Genomic DNA, 25773 nt, shown 5'->3' on the forward strand with positions numbered 1-25773 from the left:
AATAGACCTCTGACCCCAACCTCTACAGCAACTGGTCCTGGAAGACAAAACACAATCTCTGTAGCAAATGGCCCAGAACAATCAGGACTTGGTCAGTGACTGCCAGCTTCCCCAATTTTTGCCTCTGCTTCCAGCTCAGGATCAACTGGAGGAAGCTAAATATGCTCTACAAACCATAAAATGGCCCACTTCTAGTTAGCCTGCTCGCAGCTTCTCTGTGCTACCGAGGTCCAATCAGAGATTTTCTGAAACCTTCCCTTTTTTTCATTATAAAGCTTTCCCAGTCCCCTGCCTGCCTTTGAGTCTTGGTTAAACACAAGTGATGGTGGCTTGCTACAGCAAGCTCTGAATAAATAACCTCTGTTTTCATTTGAGTGGTTTTTGTTTATGTCCCTAGTTTTCCTTGAAGTTTCCGATGAGATGTTGTCTGCACTGCCTGTCACCGTGGACTCTATCCTTTAACCAGATGTGATACACACCAAGGCTCCTGCGCCTTACCCCTCGCAGTGTTGAGTGTGTGTTGACATGGTAAGTGAGCTTTGTGTCTGAGCTCCCCTTTCCTCGCTTTTGAGTTCTGTGGCTACCCAGTCTCAGTTGGATACGTGCGTTTTGTTATTGGTTCCCATTTGTTTGGCATCTTTGGTGGAGTCAGGCTGTTCTTTTTCATCCCTTTTTACTCTCTCTTCTGCTTCTGTTTTGTGCTATGCTGTCTAAAAGTATTGTTTGTCACAACGTAGAACACTGGGCCAGCATTCTTTTGGACAAACTTTGCTTTGGATCGCCTATTCTTTGTTTCATTTGTTTTGTCCTTAGAGTTTGGTTTTGACCCACAGAGAGCATTCTGTTTTTCCACCTGCCTTCAGGTGTAGGTCATTGGGTCTACATTTGGAGGCAGCTACCTTCAAGTTGGGATCTCAAGACTCGAAGTGCACAAGCATCGTTTTCAGTTGCCAGCTCTTACAGGCTCAGCTAAGTCTAATTTCTCTCTTCCTTTTGGAGAAGTTCCTGATAAGTGTCTGCTCACTACAGTTCTAATTATTATTTTTTAATTCATTAACTTATTTTGAGAGAGACAGAGATAGTACAAGTGGGGGAGGGCCAAAGAGAGAGAGAGAGAAAATCCCAAGCAGACTCCATGCTGCCAGCACAGAGCCCAATGCAAGGCTCGAACCCATGAAGCCATGAGATCATGACCTGAGCTGAAACAAGAGTCGGACGCTTACCAGACTGAATCACCCAGGCACCCCTACAGTTCTAATTCTTACACCTATGTTTCAAGTGACATAACTTCACCAAGGATGACCTGGGCCTTCAATGGCCACTCTGTGGGACACTAGACTTGAACAAAATCATTTGACAGGTGTCTTAAAAAAGAAAAGGAACGAAGTTTTCTCAGATCCAATGGGGCCTACTTTTTGACTGGTTTGCAGAGGCCTTCAAATGAAATTTTGTGTTCAAAAATTGTTTCACTAAAATATTCTTTGGTCAAAGCTAGTGAAAAACTTGGCAAACTTAATAATCTAGATTCATTTCCATAGTAAGCCTTCCCCCTCCTGGTCCTCCAGTTGCCTTCCTGTGGTCCCCTTCCCCCTAATATTCCTTCTTCTGCACCTCCTCCTTCCTCTTTCCCTTGTCCAGACCTCCTATCTTTTCCCAACAACTCTCTAAAACCTCCAAATGCTAATTGCCTCCAATGGTCTATCCCTCCCATAAACCAGGTATGCAGATGACTATAGAATTTAAACCTCAGACCCAAGATGAATTAAGAAAGATTTTCCTAATCCCAAACAAGACTAGCAAAGATTCATAGAAGAATCTGTAATTCTTTGGGTGCACATAACCCAGACTGCCTGACCTGTATCAATTTGTATGCATGTTGATCAGAACCTCCAGTGCTAAATCCTGGATAACACAAGCTGATTGGACCGATCTGGAGAGGGACCTACAGGATTCCTCTCTCCACAAAAAGCCTTAGGGTCAGGAAATGGGCTTGAAAAATAAGTCAAAGTCTTCTTAAAGCCATACCTGAAACATTTTTAATAAAAGTTGATTACATCATAATTCAATCGTGCAAACAAAAGATGAAACTACAGGAGATTTCAGGATAAATAAAAATGCCTTTCGCCGGCACTAATCTTGCTGTATTAAGTCCTGTCACCTTTGCTTAACCTCTTCTTTGGAGAAAATATAGAACACGAGTGTAGGTATTTCAGATAACTCACAGATTTGTCCCTATCTCCCAGCCCTTAACTATAACTCTTGGGTCCTTGATCAAAAAACATCGTTTCCTGCTCTGTGATACCACATCTACAAATTTATTAGCGAGAGATATACTTCACAAATAGAACTGTAATATTAAAAACGGACACCAGAGGGACTATTTCTTGAGGTTTCAGAGGACTTGTCAATTCCTGATCAACTTGTGTCTGTTCTATATAATCCTTTCCTTCTCCACTATACTTAATGTATACTCCAGATACAGATCTTGAGATTATACTTGACACTCTATGGGCTAATGTTCCCATGGACATAGGAAAAATAATTGGAACAGAATCTATTAAAGTTCAGATAGATATTACCAAACTGTTACCCACATATCACCAAGGGTAGAAACCTAAGCCAAAAAGTCTTTACGTTTTTAGTTGAGGGCCTTATATTGAGAGTCTTTTCATAACGTGCACTAATCCTCGTAACATTTCTGTCCTGCCAGAAATGGACAGAATATATTGATTTATTCAAGATCTCAGGATATCAATACAATTGTTATCTTTCCTTCCCCATTGGTACCTAACCCAAATATCATCCTGTCATCAGTTCATCCCCAAGCCACCTCCCTCAATGTAGTGGATCATTGCTGTGCCTTTTCGGGGTGTATCCCTACACTGAACAGTCAGTATTTTTTTTTTTGCCTTCATCTGAGAGGACATGGATATACATGGATAGCTAGGCCCTAAGGGTTTTTTGAAAGCCCCCTCCTATTTTCTTAGGTCCTTAATCAAGAACGCAAAGATACGAGTTTCCCTTGTGGTTTATTTCTGATATAATCTATAGATGATTTCCTACTTTGTTAGAGAAGTCTATAGCTCTCAGTCTTAGCAGAAAAAAGGCATAATGTCTCAAAAAAGATAAATCACAATTTTGTGAAAACATAGTAGTATATTTAGGGTAGGGAGGGAAAAACATTCTCTCATGACAGGGTAAAGACAATCCACGACTATCGTGGACCTCTCACAAAACTACAAATGAGATGACATCTGGGTCTCACTGGATATTTCAGACAACGGGTGCAATTTTTTTCTGAGACTGTGGCACCTCTTTATGAAATGGCTAAGTCTTCAGTAAGATCCACTGTCTTCTGGGGTCCCAGGTTTTACACAAGCTTTCTTTAACCTGAAGAAGGCTCTTCGACAGTCTGCTTCTCTTGACATCCGTAACAAAAGAAACCCTTTTGCCTATTTGTGCATGAGTGTTCTGGGGCTTAAAGCCTTGGAGTTTTAATTCAATTTCATGGAAACCATCAAAAACCCATCACTTGCTGTAGCCTCACCCTCACCCCATTGCAAAGGCTGATACCCTTTGTGTTAGGGCAGTACTGCCACTGCAAAACTTGTCGATGCTTCTGGGGAATTAGCTCCAGGTTCCCTGTTAGACTTTATGGTTCCTCATGCAGTACAGACTTTACTGCTGACTGAAAACACACAACACCTTTCAGTGAGTTGATTAACCTCTTATGAATTTTTGTTGACCCTCTCCCCCTTACATTACTATTGCTGCAACACCCTAAATCCTACCACTCTTCTGTTCTGAAGAAGAGGAACCCCATAACTGTGTTACTTCAGTGATGGGACTTTCCTGTACTTTGCTTGGCTTTATTAGAGACTTACATTGAGAATCTTGACCTAATATTTGTTCATGGGTCATACTTCAAAATTGAAACTGAAGTTATCAAGCTATCTCTAATGCTGTCACTAATCTAAACTGTCCTTTATAGGATAGTCCTCTATCTGAGGTAAAGTTAGTCCATATGGCAGAATTGATAACACTTAGAACTTGTTAACCAGCCAAAGACAAGAGAGTAAACATGCATGCAGATAGCAGGTATGCTTCTGGAGTAGTACGTGATGCTTTTAGAAACAAAAAGGTTTCCACACCTCTGCTTTCCTCACCACCCCATCGAAAGTGGACAACAAGCTCAGGAATTTTTAGATGCATTTCTACTTCCTAGTGAGACAGCTATTGTAAAGATTGAGGCCCATGGTAACAGAGATAATATGGAAGTTAAAGGACATGCTTTGGCAGATCATTTTGCCAAGAAGCCAACAAGCTGTCTTAACCAAGTTTATGATACTAACTAAACCCCCAAAGGATAAATCTCTGGATTGAGTCAAAGAGGCTATCATCAAATACTCACATTTAGCCTCTGATTTGGAAACAGAAGAATGGAAAAATGCAGCATACCCTTCACTAAGATAATCCTCAGCATGCTCAAGAAGGCCATTTGGTGGCACCAGAAGATTTCATGGATATTAGCTGAATTTCTCCATGAAGCTACTCATCAGGGTAAAGACAAATTGCTTACTATTTCAAACCAACACTGGTTTGAAAGTGAAAGTTCACCTTCAGATGAATTTTATCCAGCAATCACTCTCCACAGGATTTGTTTATTTTTAGGATGGGTTGAAGCATTTTCTTGCTGAAAATCTTGGCTGAAATTTTTTTCAGTCTCTGAAAAGCTACTTGATTTTGTTTCCAACCTGGGACATACCAATTTTTATATTAAATGACCAAGACATGGTTTATATGAATCCTTTTAAAAGAACTTTGTAAGGCATTACCCCTTCTCAAAAACTGTGCTGTCCTTACCACCTACAAACTTCTGTAAAAATCCAAAGAAACATGGTGTCCTTTAATTAAAATTAGCAAAACTTTCAGAAATACTCGAGCTTCCTTGGGTAAAAGTACTCCCACTATCCCATATGGCCATCTGATCCATTTCCTCAGGGACACATTGGTTATGTCCTTATGAACTGTTAACAGGAAGGCCCATACATTTAGAAATTATATGCCTGATATTAGACTCTTCTCTGCTGCACGGATATGTGGCAAAATATTGCAAGGGAGTCATGTACTATACCCAGTCCTATCATGAACAGCTTAAGCCCGGCTTCCCACAACACTTCTAAAACAGGCTCTTTATGGCCATTACCCAGAAATTTCATGTTGGAAGAGACGTTGGATAAAAAATGCTCTTAAACCTCACTGAAAGGGATCTTATCAGATATTATTACAAATCTTGCCAATATGAAAAAGAATCAATGTCATTAAAAGATATAAGCAGTTGTGGAAACAAAGTCAACTGATATGAGAACAGACTATTTATTCAGAACTTAATATAGGGAGGATTTCGGCCACTATCACTTGCATTTGTCAGAGACTCAAAGACAGGAGGGGAGTGGGAAAGGTTTATAGTGAAATAAACTATAAAGGGAAGACTTCAAAAACACTGATTCAAAGTTGGAATGGGGAAGCTGGAGGTAGACTAAGTAGAAGCAGGATATCTTATGGTTTGGGGAACACATTTGGCTCACATTTGGACCACCCAGAGAGAGCTATATAAACAGCTTTCTTAGTATAACTGACATATTTCTTAGTATAACTTCATATATTTAAAGCACACATATCACCTGTGTTATATACATACATATCCATGAAACCATTATCTATATATTCAATACTCTCTAAAGTTTCCTTCCTCCTTTATATCTCTCTCCTGCTTCCTTCCTTGTTTCCTTTCTATTCCCAAGTGACAGCTGGTCTGTTTTCTGTCACTATATTAGTTTTCATTTTCTAGAGTTTTATATGAATGGATCCACACAGTATGTACTTTTTTTTAGTTTGGCTTCTTTCGCTCAGCATAATTATTTTGTTAGAAGAGTTTTGTTAAAAATTTTCTAAGAATTTTTACATCTATATTCATAAGAGATATTGGTGTGTAGTTTTTCTTTTTTTTGCTTGTTTGTTTTGTTTTTTTGCTTTTGTTTGTTTCTTTTTTTTTTTTTTTTTTGTAATGGTCTGGTTTAGGTATCAGGGTAATGGTGGCCTCAGAGTGTGAGTTGGGAAGTATTCCCTCCTTTTCCATTTTTTTTTGAGATAGTTTGTTTAGAATTGGTGATATTTCCCCCACAAATGTTTGTAGAATTCATCAGTAAAGCCATCTGGGCCTGTAGTTTTCTACGTGGGAAGGTTTTTTTGTAACTGAAATTTAAATTACTTTAATAGATACAGAGCTATTCATTCAGGTTATGCATTTTTTTTTTTTTGAGAAAGCTTTGGTAATTTATGTCTTTCAGGAAAGTGGTTCATTTTATCTATATTATCAAATGTATTACCATACAGTTGTTCAAAATACATTCTTTTCATCTATAGAATATTTCACCTTTCTCATTTCTGATATTGGTAGTTTATAGGTAATTTTCCTGATTAATTTGTTTAGAGGTTTAGCTATTTAATTAATCTTCTCAAAGATTCAACTGTCAGTGTCATTAGTTTTATTATTTTTGGCCTTTATATTTTATTGATTCAGTTTTAATATTTATTATTTTTTTTCTTCTTACTTTGGATTTAATTTGTTTTATTTATCTAATTTCTGAAGGCAAAAGCTGAGGTCACTGATTTGAGATCTTTTCTAATATAGGCGTTTAGTGCTATATGTTTCTTTTGAAGTACTATTTGAGTTACATTTTACAAATTTTGATATGCTGTATTTCATTTTCATTTAATTCAAAATACATTGTTTTGATTTCTTGTTGATTAATGGCTTTTTAATAAGTATATTATTTTTCCCCAAATTTTGAGGGATTTGACAAGAATCATTATATTACTGATTTCTAATTTAATTACATTATAGTCAGAGAATATTCCTGGTATGACTTGAATATTTTTGAATTTATTGAAATTTGTTTTATGGTCCAGATTATTGTCCATCATGCTAAAATTTCTGTATATACGTGAACGGAATGTGTATTCTTCTGGTTGTTAGAGTAGTGTTCTTTAAATATCAATCAGGTCAAAATGATTGATAGTGTTGTAAAGCCTATTATAACTTTGCTGGTTTTCTGCCTACTTGTATTATAAATTATTCAGTGAAGGGCATTGAAATTTCTTAAAAAAGTTTTTTTTTAATGTTTATTTTTGAGAGAGTGCGCGTGCATGGGTGGGGGATGGGCAGAGAGAGAGAGGGAGAAAGAGAATCCGAAGGAGACTCCACATTGTCAGCATGCAAAGCCCCATGTGGGGCTTGAACGCAAGAACTATGAGACCATGATCTGAGCTGAAGTCAAATGCCAAACCCACTGAGCCACCCAGGCACTGCAGGGCATTGAAATTTTTTACTATAATTATGAATATTTTATTTTACAATGCAGTTCCATCTTATTAAGTGAATAAATGTTTAGGATATATATATATAATATATATATATAATATATATATATATTATATATATATATATATATTGGATTTTTATATATAGGATATATATATTGGATTTTTACATATTTTTGATTGAATGTCCTTTTTGCCATTGTGAAATCATCTTTAAAATTTTTTTTTAATGTTTATTTTTGGGAGAGAGAGAGAGAGATAGAGTGTGAGTGGGGGAGGAGCAGAGAGAGGGGGAGACACAGAATCTGAAACAGGCTCCAGGCTCTGAGCTGTCTGCCCAGAGCCCAATGCAGGGCTCAAACTCACAGGCCGCGAGATCATGACCTGAGCAGAAGTCAGCCGCCTAACTGACTGAGCCACCCAGGCACCCCTGAAATCATCTTTTTTTTTTATCCCTGGTAATATTCTTTGCTCTGCAAACTAGTTCATCTAATACTGATAAAGCCATTCCAACTTTCTTTTTTTTTTTTTTTAATTTTTTTTTTCAACATTTATTTATTTTTGGGACAGAGAGAGACAGAGCATGAACGGGGAGGGGCAGAGAGAGAGGGAGACACAGAATTGGAAACAGGCTCCAGGCTCTGAGCCATCAGCCCAGAGCCCGACGCGGGGCTCAACTCCCGGACCGCGAGATCGTGATCTGGCTGAAGTCGGACGCTTAACCGACTGCGCCACCCAGGCGCCCCAAGCCATTCCAACTTTCAATTAACTAATGTTAGCATGATATATCTTTTTCCATCTTTGTGCTTTAAACTTCCATGTTTATATTTAGTGTATGTTTCTTCTAATAGGCATCAATTAAAAAAAATACAATCTGACCATCTCTGCCTTTTAATAGTGGCATTTAGACCATTTGCAAGATTTATTTATTTTTAAAGTTTATTTATTTATTTTGAGAGAGACAGAGACAGCATGAGTGGGGGAGGAACAGAGAGAGAGGGACAGAGGGAGAGAATCCCAAGCAGGCTCCACAATGTTGGCACAGTGGGGCTTGAACTCACGGAAACTGTGTGCTCATGACCTGAACTGAAATCAAGAGTCGTATATTTAATCGACTGAGCCACCCAGGCAACCCTAGACCATTTACATTTAATATAATAATTGATATGAATCTATCATCTCGATATTTATTTCCTATTTCACTAGCCTGTTGTTTCCTTTTTTTTGTGCTTTTTCTGCTTCTAGATTAATCAAATAAATTTTAGTATCTCTTTTGTAATGTCTTTTTTTATAAATATCTCTTTTATTATTTTAGTGATGGCTTTAGGTTTATGATGCACATCTTTAACTTATTACATCTACCTGCAAGTAATATTATATATGTCAGGAATAATTTAAGAACCTTACAATAATAGACTTCCACTGGTCTACTCTGGCCTTTATGCAATTGTTCCTGTGCATTTTACTTTTACATATACCATAAACCTCATAATACATTTTTTATTATATTTATTTAAGTAGTTAATTACTTTTAAAGAGATTAAAATAATAAGAAAAATAATTGTATATATTTATCCCTAAAGTTATTTCTAGTGCTCTTCATTATGTAGACTCAGATTTCTATCTGGTATTATTTTCCTTCTGCTTCAAGTATTCACTTTAACATTTCTCATAGTGAGGATCTCCTGGTGATAAATTGTATCAGTTATGTGTGGAAGCAGTTATGTGTGGAAGCATTCTCATTGAAAAAAATATTTTGACAGAAAAGAATTCTAGGTTAACAGCTTTTTTCTTTCAATACACTTAAATGTTCTATGCTGTCTTTTTGCTTACAAAGTTCTAATGAGAAATAAAATGTTATCCTTATTTTTGTTTCTCTGTAATGTTTCTCTCTGGCTGCTTAAAGCATTTTTTTAAAAATTATTATTACTGGTTCTGAGCAATTTAATTATTATGTACACTGATGTAATGTTCTTCATCTTTCTTTTGTTTAGGTTTTGTTGAGTTTCTGGAAGGCAGATTTGTGGGTAAAGATGTGATAGAAGGACTGAATTAGCAACGGGAGCTTATGGAAATTCTCTTCAGATTGCTTCAGTGTTATCAATCAAGTAGGAAGCAAGGTCACTGGCTAAGACTGAGGACAGAGGAAGATATGTTGGCCATGACAGAAGGTATAAAGTCGTCCTGTAGGAAGGTGGGAGAAATCACTGGGGCATCTTTAATATGGTCTTCAGGCATCTTTAAGGGCACACTTAAAATTAGTAATCATGAATTTAAAGTTAGCATGTTGGGTGTTTTTCTCCTTCCAGTTTCAGCTGCAAAGATGCAGGCACTTAGTGAGGAGTTTTGCAATGGCCAGAACTATGGTTTTGCCCAGAATTACAGTAATTCAGAGAGGGGCAGGGAGTTGAGAATGTATGTAGGGAGTGATTATATTGATTGACCCGTCAATATATGTACATAAAATTTCCCCAGAGTGGAAACTGTTTCAAGGTAGTTCTTCGCATCTAGAAGGTGCTGAAGATGTATTTGCTGATCCCTGTACGGATGTGTCTTAACAGTAGAAAACCAGGGACTAAACGAAGTTGTCTTACTGGAGCAAATTAACTCCATTTTCAAATAAAATGCTTTGTAAAGTCCTTACCATAGCCTACACAGCTCTTCCTGTCCTGGGGCTAACCTATTAAGTCAGCTTCTCTAACAAGCTCCCACTGCTCTCTGATCTCCAGATATACTGAACTTCCAGTTTTTTTGTTTTTTTTGTTTTTTTTGTTTTTTTTTTATTGCATTTGCCACACAGCTTTGCGTATGTGGCTCCCTCTGCAGGAATGTTTTATTCTTTCCTGGTAGCTGACTCATGCTTTTCAGCTTTCCTGAGTAATTCCAACAAATATTCCTATAAATTTCGTATCTAGTTAGTATCTTCTAGCACTTGTCACAGTCCTAATTTTACATTTGTGTCTGTTGACAGCTGTTTACTACTATGCAGTAAGCTTTCTGAAGACAGGGATCTTGCCTATTTTTAGATCCCGCAGGACCTAGCATTAGTCTATGGCACATTGGTAGGCGGTAATATTTCTGGAAAAAAAAAAAAAGGTGAAAGCAAGTCAATATTATATGTGAAGCTTCGTGTGGAGAGCGAAGAGAATTCACGAGAAACTGGTTAATGTTACATGCCTACCCTCGAAAGCTTTGCCTAGAACCCTGCACAGAGCACACGGACGAGGAACTGCCTCCACCCACCACACTCCCTGCCAGCCTTTGGGACGCGCCTGCGCTCTGGCCCCACCGGAAGTACGGCGCTCGGGTAGCCTAGGCAACATTCCGGAAGTGGCGGGCTACGTTAACCTGTGGCGGGCCCGGCCGTTCTGGAGCCTGAAGTTTTAGTGGCGGTGGAGGCAGCCGTCGGGAAACGGCAAGGCAGGTTGCGATGACGTGGCGGAGGCCTTCAGCCTGCAGCCCGACCGAGTCTTAGGGACCGGGCTACAGGGCGGGGAGAACAGTGGTGGCGTCTCCCTTCTGTTCCCTAGAGCTCCGGGCGTCTGGGTGGAGGATCTTTACTACGGAAAGCGCACGGCGACTCTGTTTTGCTAGTGTGTGTGCGTGTCAGGTTGCGTGTCTGGGTGTGTTGCTGTCTGGCACGCTCCCCTTACGCGTACCCTGAGTGTGCGCACCGCTGTCGGGCACTTGTGCGCAGAGCTGAGAGTTGGGGCTACCCTGTTGCAGCTTTTAAGGAGTTTACAGTCTAGTAGGAGACAGACTGACTACCCAGGGTACTTGGGGACTGGGAGGGTCATTTAAGTCGACTGATGGCCGGGAAAGAGTGTATCATGAGGGGCAACTTGAATGAGTGGGTTAACCGCGTGGAAGGAAGGCAGTGAAAGTCTGAAGGGTGTTCCACGCGGAACGTAAAGAATGGGTGAAACAACTCGTGAAGACGAGAGCTGAATGTTTGGGAGATGTGAGGAGAAAAGACTGGAAAGAAAAGTCAGCCGGGCCACAAGGCAGGGAGAGGGTCCGAGTGCCTAGCTGAGTTGGATTCCTTTCTGCAGGAGGGAGCCATTAAAATCTTTTGGGGAAGAAAGCAAAGGGCTGAGAGCTATATTGCATTCTTACATCTGGGTAGAGGATTGATTGAAAGGACAGTGTTTGGACTTGTTTCCCTTTCATCAGTTTTCAAATCTCATCATAATTTACCTTATCTAAAATCCTCCAGTGACTTCCTATGGGTTCTTTAGGATAAGTGTTCAAATTACTGTAGCTTACAAAGCCATGATCTGGCCTCCGCCTTTCTTTTTATCCTCTTTTTAGCCTCTCGCCTCAAATCTGTTAGTCAAACTGCTCAAACCACTTGTAAATGCCTTTTCTGCCACCGGAAACATTTTTCCCCCCACTTCTAGCTTTATTCATACATTAGCTCTCAGCTTAAACATTTTGGGGGCAATTAGAGGAATGCAGTGGTCTTTTCTTACTTTGTAGAGTAAGGTATTTCCATGACACTGAATTTACTTTCTGTGTTACCCATTTATTGTAATTACTCATTTAATTGTGGTCTTCTGATAAACCCTAAGCTCTGTGAGGGTGCAGCCTATTGTACTTTCTTTCTGTATCTCGTGCCTGGCGCTTGGCAGGTGCTTTCAAAATATTTGTTGAAATAACGGATAATGAAATGAGCAAATGGGTGAAAGGAAGTTCAATTAGAAGAAATGAGAGCTTGGACAAAAACAGTGGTGGTAGAAATGAAGTGGGGATAGGGGAGAGACATATTTCAGGGAAAGAATGAATAGATCTGGTATCTGATTGGAACAGAAGGTGGTGCTAAGGTTTTAAACCGGAGCAACCAGAAGGATGGTAATTCTGTTAAGTTCGGAGCACGCCAATTGTGTATCAAGAACTAGAGGTTGGCGGGGAGGGAGGAGCATGGATGATAAGCTGTATTTTGACTACACTGTATGTGAGATATTTGGAAGATGTGCCCAGAAGGCAGTTGGAAATGAGGTGTGTTGAGGAAAGGTGTGGAGCCTTGATTTGTGCTTGTTTGCCCAGTGCATTTGTAGTTTTGCTTAAGGGTGTGGGTGAGATCACTGAGGGAAGAGGTGAACTGCCTATTGGTGATCTAGCAAACAAGCTCCATAAGAATTGGCACCGTATTAGACCTGTTTACTATTTTATCGCCAGTGTCATCCAAAAAGAATTATTGCATGAAGAGAGAGGGTGTCCAATGGAAAGACAAGAGGGTTGGGATACAACTGGGTGAGGCTTCTTGGTTATGTGGTATCTGAGGAGGCGCCAACAGAGCCTGCAAAGAAAAGGATAGATGAATAGGAGAGAAACCAGGAGGAAGAGTGCCATGGAAGTCAAGGGAGGGGAGGGCTTCCAGGAGTGGGAGTCTGTAGAGTTGGAAAGGGCTTAAAAGGTAAGACGACGCCAATAATTTTATCTGTTAGGAAGCTATTGATATTTTAGATTTTCTCCGAACAGGCCTAGATTTTCTGGGCTGTGCTGATTTTGTACCCTTAGTACTACAAACCGTCAGAATATCTCTACAGTCTGACATTTCAACATGTAAACTATAGCTCCCGTGTGAAATCTGATTTCTCTGAGTAGCACAAGAATCTCTGTCAGACCATAGAGTCTGATCCTGGGTTAAGAAAAATATGGTCATCCTTATTGGTGATGTTCAGGAGAACACTTTTCAGTGCAAAGGTGGTTCCCATGTTACAAAAGTTTGATGTGTAACTGTGGGTTAGTACGTAAAAGTGCCAAAATATGCCTCTCCTTCATTCCTTCATGAAATTTGTTGGTGGAAGGAAGTCCATAGGTGGGATAGCAGCTTAGTTCTACCTTTATGATCTTAGCACACACAGGCTGAACTTGGCCAGTACATTAGTCTCCTGTGCTGTGTAACAAATTACCACACACTTAGTGACTTAAAACAATACTCATTTATTATCTTATTCCTGTGGACAGGGTACCGTGCTTAGGGTCTCACAAAGTTGTGATTAAGGTGTTGGTGGTCTGCATTCTCATCTGGAACCCAGCTTGGGAAAAATCTTCCTTGAGGCTCACCTCACTTAGGTTGCTGGCAGAATTCATTTCCTTGTGTCTGTATGCCTTGTATGCCTTGGGAGGGGGGCGTGATAGTCTTCATACTGACTTTCTGCTGGGGGCTTTCCACAGTTGTCTGAATTCCCTGCCATACGGCCCCTCCCCCCCTTTTTAAGTAGGCTCCACGACCAGTGTGTGCTCTGTGTGGAGCCCAAGGTGGGACTTGAACTCATGACCTTGAGGTCAACACCTGAGGTGAGATCAAGAGTTAGACGCTCAACCAACTGAGCCATCCAGGCACCCTCCCTGCCCCTACCCCCTGCCCCCACCATATGGCCCTTTTTACAGACAGTCACAGTGACAGTTGGCTTCTTCAAGGCTAGCAGGAGGACTCTCTTGCTCTACTCTCCTTATATAACATAAGGCTTAGATATAAGACTTATAAGACTAGATATAAGACTTATATAACATAATGTGATCAAAGGAAGGATATCTCACATTTGTCTTGTTTTACTGGATAAAACAAATCACGGGGGAAAAAAAAACTAAATAAGCCATGGATTCTGCCCAAACTCAAGGGCCAGGGATTATACAATGGTCATGATTCATTGTGAGTTGTCTTAGAGTAACCACAGCCAGCTTTGCTAGGCTAAATTGAAGTGAAAAAAAAAAAAAAAGATAACAGTTGTATACTCAGTTCATTCAGACTTTCATAACAGAATACCAGACTAGATAGCTTATAAATGAGAGGTTTTTTTCTCATAGTTCTGGAGGCTGGGAAGTCCAGTATCAAGGCTCTAGCATGGTCGTGTTCTGGTAAGGCTCCTCTTCCTGGTTCATAGCCAGCATACCTTGCTGTGTCCTCACATGGTGAAAGGGGTTAGAGATCTCTCTGGAGCCTCTTTTATGACGGCACTAGCCCCATTCATGAGGGCTCTGCCTCCCAAAGACCCCACTTTCCAAAGGCTCCATCCATCTCCTAATTCCATCACTTTTGGGGGTTAGAATTTAACATGAATTTTGGGGGGACACATTCAGACCATAGCATATCCCTTCATTTCACACTGTTTTCGGCAGTGAATATGGAGGTGTTTTGGACATAACATTTTTTTATGCTAAAATTGATAACTGTTGATATTTCCACAAATAATACTCAGGCATTTGATCAATTGTTTATATTAATTTCCTTGTCTCTTTGCTTAAGAAAAGTTCTGTTTGAATACATTATATTTATCATCAGAAGTCACCATTAGTGTACAAATAGCTATGATTTAAAAAGTACTGCTTTTCCTAAATTTCAAATATTGTGATGTTGAAGGCCTCACGAATGAAAGAAACAAGTACCTGGGCCTTTTGACTGCTCGTAAGTTTTTGCATACTTCAGATTCATGGTAGGTTTTTCACAATTGAGGCTTGTAGAATTTCAGCCCCTGAATAAGTATAGGATTTTAAATAACGTAACATGAAATGAATTATCTTAGGAGTAACCTGGGTTCATTGTAGAGAATTTGGAAAATATAGAACCAATCAGAGATAACACAGTGTTGGTACCATTTTCTAGGCGGTGCATTACATTTAGACCTGGTGTTGAATGTCACCTCCAAGCTGCCCATTATGTGACTTTGAGCAATATATGTAATCTCTCTAAGCCCCATTTTTCTCATTTGAGAAATGGTTAATAGCTACCAGTGACATCATCGTCATTAATCCTAAATAGAACTTAGTATGTGCGAGGCAGGGGATCTAAGCACCTAATGTATTTAATTAGTTCCATTTTACAATTACTGGCAAAGCTGGGATGTGAACCCAGACAGTCTGGTTTCAGAGTGTACTCTTTTTTTTTTTTTTTCAACGTTTATTTATTTTTGGGACAGAGAGAGACAGAGCATGAACGGGGGAGGGGCAGAGAGAGAGGGAGACACAGAATCGGAAACAGGCTCCAGGCTCTGAGCCATCAGCCCAGAGCCTGACGCGGGGCTCGAACTCCCGGACCGCGAGATCGTGACCTGGCTGAAGTCGGAGCTTAACCGACTGCGCCACCCAGGCGCCCCCAGAGTGTACTCTTAACCACTGTGCTGTATTGTCTCTCAAGAAAGTATGTACCTCATAGCGTTGTGGGATTAAATGTGAAGTGCTTAGCATAAATAAGTGCTTATAAGATATATTAATCAACAATTAATTAATAATGTATGTATATCCCATTATACTGTATATATGCAGTGGAATATTACTTGGTGATGAAAAAGACTGAAATCTTTTCATTTGCAACAATGTGGATGCAACTAGTGTATGATAATAAGCGAAATAAGTCAATCAGAGAAAGACGAATATCATATGATTTCACTCTTATGTGGAATTTAAGAAACACAACAGATGAACATAGGGGAAGGGAAGGAAAAATAAGTTAAAAACAGAGAGGAAGGCAAACCATAAGAGACTCTTAAATACAGAGAACAAACGGAGGGTTGATGGAGGGGAGGTGGGTGGGGGATGGGTTAATTGGGTGATGGGCATTAAGGAGGGCACTTGTGGGATAAGCACTGGGTGTTATATGTATGTTATGAATCACTGGGTTCTACTGAAACGAGTACTACACTATATGCTAACTAACTTGAATTTAAATAAATTAAAAAAATCTTACAACTAAATCACTAATTCAATACATTATGATACACATGCTTAGCTTTTTTAAATGTTGAAAAAAATTAGTGAAACAATTCCACTTTTAAAAAATATCAAGTATGGGGCGCCTGGGTGGCTCAGTCGGTTAAGCGTCCGACTTCGGCTCAGGTCATGATCCCACGGTTCGTGGGTTCGAGCCCCGTATCAGGCTCTGTGCTGACAGCTCAGAGCCTGGAGCCTGTTTCGGATTCTGTGTCTCCCTCTCTCTCTGCCCCTCCCCCACTTGCACTCTGTCTCTCTTTGTCTCAAAAATAAATAAAAATAAATAAATAAATAAAATTGGAGTATTTGTGTTTCTATTGTTGAGTTGTAAGGTTTTCTTTTTTTTTTAAATATATTTTGGATCCAAGTTCCTTATCAGATATGAATTGCAAGTATTTTCTCCCATTCTGTTGGCTGTCATTTCATTTTCTTTCTTTCTTTTTTTAATGTTTATTTTTTTTTTTGAGAGAGAGAGAGAGAGAGAGCATGAGCAGGAGAGAGGCAGAGAAGGGCAGAGAGAGAGAATCTGAAGCAGGCTCCATGCTATCAGTGTAAAGCCTGTTGTGTACTTGAACCCACAAACCGTGAGATCATGACCTGAGCTGAAGTCAGACGCTCAACTGACTGAGCCACCCAGGCGCCCCCTCATTTCAGTTTATTCATGGTGTCTTTTGAAGCACAAAAGTTTTAGATTTTGATGGAGTCCACTTTATTTTTTCTTTGGTTTCTTTAGTGTTCTATATTTAGTGTTATATCTAAGAAACCATTGCTTAACCCAAGGTTCATGAAGATTTATGCTTATGTTTTCTGTTGGGAGTTTTGTACTTTTAGCTCTTAACACTGAAGTTGGTAGTTTAAGTTAAGTTGTATATATGTTGTGAGGTAGAGGTCTTAATTCATTCTTTTTTGTATGGATTTCCAGTTGTTCCAGCACCATTTGTTGAAAAGACTGTTCTTTCCCTATTGAATTATTTCTCGGCACCTCTGTTGAAAATATACTGATTGTAAATGTAAAGGTTTGTTCTGGACTTTTAGTTCTATTCTATTCCACATTTTTAAAATGGTATTTATGGTTCTGCCACTTACTGTGTGACCTTCACAGTTGGTTAACTATTTGTCCCTTAGCTGTAAAATGAGTGACAAATAGTAAGTACTTAATGGAATTATTGTTAGAATTAAGGGAAGTACTGTGTAGGAAGAGCTTACTTGGAACACTACCTTGTAGACAGCATGCACATAATATGTGTTAGCTAATGCCATCATTATCACAATCTTCACTGTCCTCATCATTATCAGCATGATCACTATAACACAAGTTAAAGATTTTTCTCTAACTTGTAAAAGCCAGGCTTCTCTCTTTTGCTGGATTGTAAAACCTGAAAATAGATAACATGTTCGAGGAATGAATATGATGGATTAAGACAGAATGCAAAGAGGACTAAGGAGAAGCCTATGAAAATACTTGCATTTAGGTGTTTTTATTACAGTCGACTAAATAATTTTTTTTAAATGTACATAAGGAAAATACTACAGTCTTTTGTTTTAAGATAATTTGGAATAAGGGGGTCAGCTGGAAAGTTCTGTAATTATTTAGCTGTGTAATGAAGTTCATGTATATGTGTTGCTTGTTAAAAGTCATATATACATATTGTAAAATCCTAGTATACAGAGACTATGAGTCTTTTTCAAATTTTGTGTAATGTTTAGTCCAGTATCCTTAGCATTGTTATTTCAAGTGCCAAGCAAATGTTGGCAATTTCCAAATGCTAGTTTAGTATCAATAGTCATCCCCATTTAGTATTATGTGGAAATATACTAGAAATGATATAACTCACTTGTTTTCTAAACTTTAGCCACCTTTATTTTAAGTAAACACATACATATCTGGTAGTGGTTTTGAATGCTAGAATGCTTAATAAAGAACTCCAACTCTGCCTTTTTCCTTTTGCTTTTAGATTGTTAGCATGTTGACTGACATTTTCTCTATTAATTGTGAAGTTTAACTGATGACAAAGCTTGTGACTACTGCCATAGCTCTGTTTTAGGTCATAATTTTTATTCCTGGAGTTCTTTGTTAAGCAAATATACATAAGTTATTAACTTGAAACCTGTTTTATTATAGTTATCAGTACAGTTTTCTAATTGTGAAGTAAAAGAACCAAGTATTTTTGGTAGGCTGTTCCCTTCATAATGCTTAAATTTTTCTACTGACACTTTAGTTTATTTTCTTAGATGTCTTTGTTCCCATCTGGTGATACCTAATTACCACTTTTTATTATATTTTAAAAATGTGGTATGATTATTACTTCTAGATGTCACTTGTCAGAGTGAACCGTTATGGTACCCGAGGAGGAGGAAGGAAAGCGCTGAAAGTAAAGAAGAAGAAAACGTCAGTGAAGCAAGAATGGGATGTAAGTCTAGGCGGGATAATAAACCTGTAAGATTGCTCTGGAGGAATAGATGTGATGACATGAACCTAGTCTACACAAGACAGTGCTTTAAATGTAATAGGGCTCAATAGATTTCTGGGAGTGTTTAAGAGCAGAATCCTTTGGGGATTTTTTTAAGAATACACATGCCAGGCCCGTAACCTCTACCTCCTTTGAAGAGAGAATCTTAAGAGGGTGGGGAGTGTTTTTAAAAATCTCCCCTCCCGAACTTTGAAAACTCACTGCTTAAGGCAACTGTAGCTAACCTGTGTTGCTGAAGTCTGAATTTTTTTGGTACTTTTTTTAGATTTGCCCATGGCAACCAGTGACGTCATAATCATATGAGTGGCATTTTTGGCTGATAAAATGGGTGATTCTTACTCTCTCTCCTGAATTGTTTGTTTTTCACCTCCCGAGGCTGGTCAGTTTCAGTAGAAAGGTTCTGTTAAGATGTAAGACAAGTCTCAAGTACTTGGGACATGTGATCCCTGGCTTCCACTCTGATACTGTTTGGTATTATCAAGGGGATCTTTATCTTGTGCAGCTTGGTACTTTAGTTTGGACCATAACACTTTAGGTTCCTTTTCTTTCTAGTTGTGGAGAGCAACTAGTCAGGGACTACTTTGGATCTCTGGGATTCTTTTGGACTTGGAAACTTCTGGGCAAACTGACAGCCTTGTTGAAGTGGGTCAGGGGGACTTATCTGTGTTTATATTACTTTGTTGTCATTTGATTTGCTATAAGATATTATAAGGGTGTGACTCTAAGGTAATAAATGAAACTTATTAAAAGAAAAAAATGCATATGATAACTTAAGTTGTCTACTTCAGAGTGGTTACTTTGGGAAGTTTAATATTCTGATATGCTGCTGCTATTGCTCAAAACATAATCAAAACCCACCATTTGAAATTACATTCAGAATTTTCCTCATTTGCTTTTTTATTGTCTCTAGTGCTGGAAAAATCTGTTTTTTGTAGACTGAACTTGAAAGTAGTTTTAAGTCATTTGGAGTAAATGGTGAATGAGGGAGGAGAGATCAAACTGAATAATACTGTTTTGATAAAAATAATGAGATTTTTTTGAAATGGCTTGTAATTTATATATAAAGGCAATTTCAAAAGAAAATAGTTTTTTTTTTTTTTAATTTTTATTTATTTTTGGGACAGAGAGAGAGAGAGGATGAACGGGGGAGGAGCAGAGAGACAGGAAGACACAGAATCAGAAACAGGCTCCAGGCTCTGAGCCATCAGCCCAGAGCCTGACGCGGGGCTCGAACTCCCGGACCGCGAGATCGTGACCTGGCTGAAGTCAGACGCCTAACCGACTGCGCCACCCAGGCGCCCCACAAAAGAAAATAGTTTTAAGCAATAGTAGTATTAATGAAATTATATTTTCTCCCATGAGAACTAAATCCAAGCATATAACTTATATGCTTGAATTTTATTATGATTATTAAGAATAATTCTCAAGATCTTATAGTTATATCTTGTACTTTTTTTTTTAAACTCTTTTTTTAAAGTTTATTTTTATTTTGAGAGAGAGCGAGCATGCAGCATGAGCGGGGGAGGGGCAGAGAGAGAGAGAAGGAGAGAGAGAACCACAAGTAGGCTCCTTGCTGTCAGCACAGAGCCTGACTCCGGGCTTGAACCCATGAACTTTGACATCGCGACCTGAGCCGAAACCAGGAGTCAGACACTCAACTGACTCAGGTGTCCAGGTGCCCCTATCTTGTACTTTTATAAATTAATATGAAAGGAATGGCAATTTTAGTATAGAGAACCCTTGAGTTAAGTATGAACTGTGACCAAAAAGTTAGGTCTTTGAATATATCCATCTTCTAATATAAGCCATTTCACCAGACCCAGTTCTATTTCTGTTAGAAGTAGAACTCTAACTTGTTTTATTTCCTGCCTTACCAAATCTGTATGACAAAATGGCTGAAGTCATTTTGGAAAGGGCCAAATCGTAGGGCAGCTACTTAAAGTTGTGTAGGCTGTGCATTGCTTAGTTCCAAGGGGGTACTTTTACATGGACTAGAGTAATAGCGGGAGTTCCTGGAGTTGTGCAGTGTGGTAGACCTGCCATGTAGGTTTAGTACCTTTTTACATAAGTGACTATTTTCATATTTTATGAAATTATACAGTGCACTCGGACTTTATCCTTTATTATGTGTGACAGATTCTATGCTTAAGTTGTTTGCATGGATACAGATTTAACCTCTCTGTAGTGATCACAGTTTATCTTTCAGGAATCTTGAGAGGTGCCTCATTCCGGAGTGCATTTTGAAAGCTACAATTTTAGTTAAACTTACTCATTTTGAATTACATACTACCCTGTTTTATTTATTGTTTTAATGGAATGTATGACTGCTTGGTAAATACACTGCTTATTTTCTGTAAGACATCTAAAAATAGCCTGTTATTTTTTAACCAAGACAACTAACAATAATCCATATTAATATTTAAATTGAGGATACTGGTTCCTGGACAGAAATTCGTTTTGGTCCCAGGAGTTTGAATCCATTTTCAGCCATTAAAATCCAGTACATACTCATATCTCACCACACATAAATGAACAATATAAGGTCATAGGTGTGATATAACTTTCTGGAGGATGTGAAAAAATGTGATAAGAAGTTTGAGTAATAAAACTAACATTTTATTTTAATTTAAATAAACACATTTGTTTTATATATTATGTGAGAATATAAATAATTTTATTTATTTGTTTATTTACTTTGAGAGTGTGTGAGCAGGGGAGAGGGGCAGAGAGAGAAAGAGAGAATCTTAAGCAGGCTCCTTGCTCAGCATGGATCCTGATGTGGGGCTACGTAGGGCTCAATTCCATGACCCTGGGATCATGACCTGAGCCGAAACCAAGAATCAGAAGCTCTACCAACTGAGCCACCCAGGTACCCCTATTTCAGTTTAAAATAGCAGTTTTATCTTGCTAAAATGAGATGATCAGACAAATCCCTAAACTCTTTGAAGAAAGGTTTCTTGGAGGTTAGCTTGCTTATTTAGTTAAGTACATAATCTTTTAACTGAGGCCCATCTGGCATATAGAAGAAAAAAAGGTACAGAAGGCTTAAACTAAGAAAAGGAGATTTTTGAGGGGCACCTGCCTGGCTCATGCAGTAGAGCATTCAACTCTTGATCTCAGGGTTGTGAATTTGAACCCCACACTGAGCATAAGGATTACTTAAAAAAAAAGTTAAAAAATAAAAAAGAAGGTTTTTTTAAAAAAGGAAAATGAATTTATCAAAAATAAACTAAAACTGATTTTAAATGTTTTTTAACCTAGTCTAAAGACAAATTTTCCTGTAAGAAAATAACCCAAAGAAAGTTAATAAACATTGAAGTCCTATTTTTTAAAAAATCCAATATATACTAATATTTTGCAAGAAATCTTTTTTTTGTTGTTGTTTTTAAAGAAAGGTCCTCTTTTTCTGCAGAATACTGTGAATGATCTTACAGTTCATCGGGCAACTCCTGAGGATCTGGTAAGTTTAATATCAAAAGTTAAGATTTATTCAATGTTTCATTTAGTATTTGGTTTCTGACATTCAGAATAGAAACCAGAGACACTTCCTGGAAGTTGTTTAGTTTTATTTAATCTTATGTCTATATAAAATTGAAAAGCATATCTTCAGTATTTCCTGAATTTACCTAGGAATGTCACTTAGTGTGTATTAAAATTTTATTAGATAGGTTTGGTTTACAGTTCAAATCTCTGTGGTCAGTATTGTCCTGTACACATCATAGATATCTCTAGCTTTATTATTACTTCCCTATACAAACGTACTGGTGTAGTCAATGTACTAATTTATTCCTTGAATATGCCATGTATATTTCCACATTTGAGCCTCAATTCATGCTGTTTTCTTTACTTGGAACAGTTTGTCTGCCTTTTTGTGTGCATGTCCAAATATTACTTTGCTTTCTTATCCTAGTTCAAGGTTTACTTTTAGAAAGGTTTCTACTGTAGATTTTAAAAAAAGCAGCTTTATTACAATACAATTCACATACCATAAAATCCACCATTTTAAAGTGTGCAACCCATTGGTTTTCAGTATATTCATAGAGTTATATACCTATCATCATTTTCTAATTTTAGAAGATTTTCATCACTCCCTAAAAGAAACCCTGTACCCATTAACAGTCACTCTGTATACTCCCCCTCCTTCTAATCCCTGTCAACACCTAATCTACTTTATGTCTCTATGGATTTGCCTATTCTGGACATTTCATATAAATGGAATATAGTGTGTGTCCTTTTGTGTCTAGCATAATGTTTTCAAGGCTCATCCATGTTGTAGAATGTATCAGTTCTTCATTCCTTATATTGCTGAATACTATTACATCATATGGATATGCCATATTTTATTTATCCATTTGTCCATTGTTGGATATTTGGGTTATTTTCACTTTTTGACTATTATGAATAATGCTGCTATGAACATTCATGTACAAGTTTTGGGTGAACATATGTTCTTAGTACTCTTGTATACCTGGGAGTAGAATTGCTGGGTCATATGGTGCCTCTATAGTTAACTTTCTGAAGAGCTGCCAAACAGTCTTTCACAGTTTTTCACAGTGGCTGCACTATTTACATTCTTTTTTTTTTTTTTAATTTTTTTAAATGTTTATTTAATTTTGAGGCAATGCGAGAGACAGAGTGCAAGCAATGGAGGGGCAGACAGAGGGAGACACACAACCTGAAGCGGGCTCCAGGCTCTGAGCTGTCAGCCCAGAGTCCAACGCGGGGCTCGAACTCACCAACTGTGAGATCATGACCTGAGCCGAAGTCGGACGCTTAACCGACTGAGCACTCAGGTGCCCCTGCACTATTTACATTCTTATCATGCATGAGGGTTCCACTTTTTCCATATCCCTTGCCAACACTTGTTATTATTGTATTTTTGGTTTTAGTTTTCCTGGTGGGTGTAAAGTGGAATCTCATTGTGGTTTAGATTTGCCCTAATGACTCATGATGTTAAGCATCCTTTTGTGTGCATATTGGCTCTTTGTATTATTTTCTTCTTTGGGGAAATGTCTATTGAGATTCCTTAGCCAGTTAAAAATTGGATTACTTGTGTTTTTATTTTTGAGTTGTAAGAGTTCTTTACACATTTTGGATCCAGGTTCCTTATAAGATGTATGATTTGCAAATACTTTCTCCCATTCTGTTGGTTTTCTTTTCATTTTCTTGATGGGTATTTTTGAAGCACAAAAGTTTTTAATTAATTAATTAAAATTTTTTTTAAATTTTCAATTTTTTAATGTTTATTTATTTTTGAGACAGAGAGAGACAGAGCATGAGCAGGGGAGGGGCAGAGGGAGAGGGAGACACAGAATCCGAAGCAGGCTCCAGACACTGAGCTATCAGCACAGAGCCCGACGCGGGGCTCGAACCCACAAACTGTGACATCATGACCTAAGCCGAAGTCGTATGCTTAATTGACTGAGCCACCCAGGCGCCCCTAAAAGTTTTTACTTTTGATGAACTTGTTTATCTATCTTTTGTCACCTGTGCTTTTAGTGTCATATCTAAGAAACCATTATCTAACCCAAGATTCATAAAAATTTACTTCTATGTTTCCTTTTAAAAGTTTTATAATTTTAGTTCTTATATTTAGGTCTTTGATTCATTTTGAGTTAATTTTTGTATATAGTGTGAGATAGGGGTCCAACTTCGTTCTTTTCTAAATGAATACCCTGTTGTCCTATGTGCCATTTCTCCATTGAATTATCTTGACACCCTTGTTGAAAATCAGTGGTCTGTAAACATAAGGGTTTGGTTTGGACACTAAGTTTTATTCCACCCATCTATATGTCTATCCTTATGCCTCACCACGTTGTCTTGATTATTATAGCTCTGTTCTAAGTGTGAAGTTTTTTGAAGCTGCCCAACAATTGGTATCTCCTCTGAACTGTGGTTGTACGTACTGTGTATGAGGCATTAAGTATGTGCTGCCTAATGCATATCATTTATTTTTACATGTACAGTTGGCCCTTGAAGAGTGTAGGAGTTACGGGTGCCAACCCCCTGCACCGTCAAAAATCTGTGTATGAGCTTTGACTCCCCTACCTGACTACTAATAGCCTACTATTGACAGGAAGGCTTACTGGTAACATAAACAGATGATTAACATGTATATTGTATGTAATATGTATTATATACTATATTCTTACAATAAATGAAGTTAAAGAAAGGAAAATGTTACTAAGAAATCATAAGGAAGAGAAATTACATTTATAGTACTGTACTGTATTTATTGAAAAAAGTCCATGTATAAGTGGATCCACGTAGTTCAAACCCTTGTCATTCAAAGGTCAGCTGTATGTTCCCAATCTCCCTGGGCAGATTGTTAATGCTTTTGAGGGATAGGGGCTGCCTCTTATGTGTCTCTGTGGACCTGGGAATCTTAATCCTAGTAGATACTCATTAAATATTTGTTGAGGATAGTAATGATCCCCTACTGACTTAAATTTTTTTATTATGAAAAATTTCAAATTTATGTGACAATGGAGACAAAAGTATAAAGATCACCCATACAGTGTTCACCCAGATATAATAGTTATTAAAATTTTGCCATATTTGCTTCATTTTTCATACCCTTTTCTTCCTTCACTGTAGCATTTTAAAGCAAATCTCAGAGAACGTGTCATTTTGTGCCAACATATTCAGTTTGCATTTAAAAAAATGCAGATATTTTCTTATATAACCACAATGCTGTTATCATACCTAATAAAAGTAACAATAATTTTTTGGTATTGCCTAATTCCCAGTCCATATTCGTATTTCCCCAGTTGTCTCAAAAATGTCATTTTCATTTGTTTTTGGTCTTCAGAATCTTTACACGGTATTTGGTTGTTGCGGTACGTTTTATCAGATGCCCTATAGATCTTGTTCTCTTCATAGTTCTGAATAGTAGAGTGCTTGTGAAGCCAGTATCTGCTCCTCTTCCTTAGCCGGCTCTGTGAACTCTCCTCTAACTCTTAAGTTGTGGTTCAAATCTCTGCTTCTGCTTCAGCAATTCTACTTTCTTGGAGTTCTGCATCTCCAGCGACCCTCTTCCACATGCAGCCTTTGCAGGGCTCTAAAAAACAGTGCATTGTTAGTTTTTGGTAGTGATGTGAGTATTATGAAATGGGTGTGACTTTGCCAAAGGTGACTCAGTGGGCTTTGTATCTTTTACATTGTGGTTAGTCACTGTGTGTGTGTGTATGTAATTGTACATATACAC

The 25773-nt window shown here is 38.2% G+C and overlaps 1 protein-coding gene across 6 annotated transcripts in view; it reads left to right on the forward strand.

The window, feature by feature from the left end:
• The first annotated feature begins 10738 nt into the window (after positions 1-10738).
• SPICE1 (spindle and centriole associated protein 1) overlaps positions 10739-25773 on the forward strand; it is a 56949-nt gene continuing 41914 nt past the window's right edge. For 4 of the 6 annotated variants that reach the window (XR_006965644.1, XM_047099310.1, XM_047099313.1 and 1 more), the window contains exons 1-3: positions 10739-10803; positions 18408-18506; positions 21979-22026. Coding sequence is in view for 5 of the 6 variants with exons in the window: in XM_047099310.1 (XP_046955266.1) it covers positions 18408-18506; positions 21979-22026 (147 nt within the window). In the remaining variant the exon portion in view is untranslated. Of the gene's footprint in view, positions 10804-15439; positions 15527-17017; positions 17112-18407; positions 18507-21978; positions 22027-25773 lie in introns of those variants that run through there. The other 2 variants (XM_047099311.1, XM_047099312.1) reach the window with 2 other exon arrangements.

Source organism: Lynx rufus, unplaced genomic scaffold, assembly GCF_022079265.1.
Source record: "Lynx rufus isolate CCGP_SWC_20201006 ecotype Redwood Valley unplaced genomic scaffold, mLynRuf1.p SCAF_5, whole genome shotgun sequence".
NCBI classification, from domain to species: domain Eukaryota; kingdom Metazoa; phylum Chordata; class Mammalia; order Carnivora; family Felidae; genus Lynx; species Lynx rufus.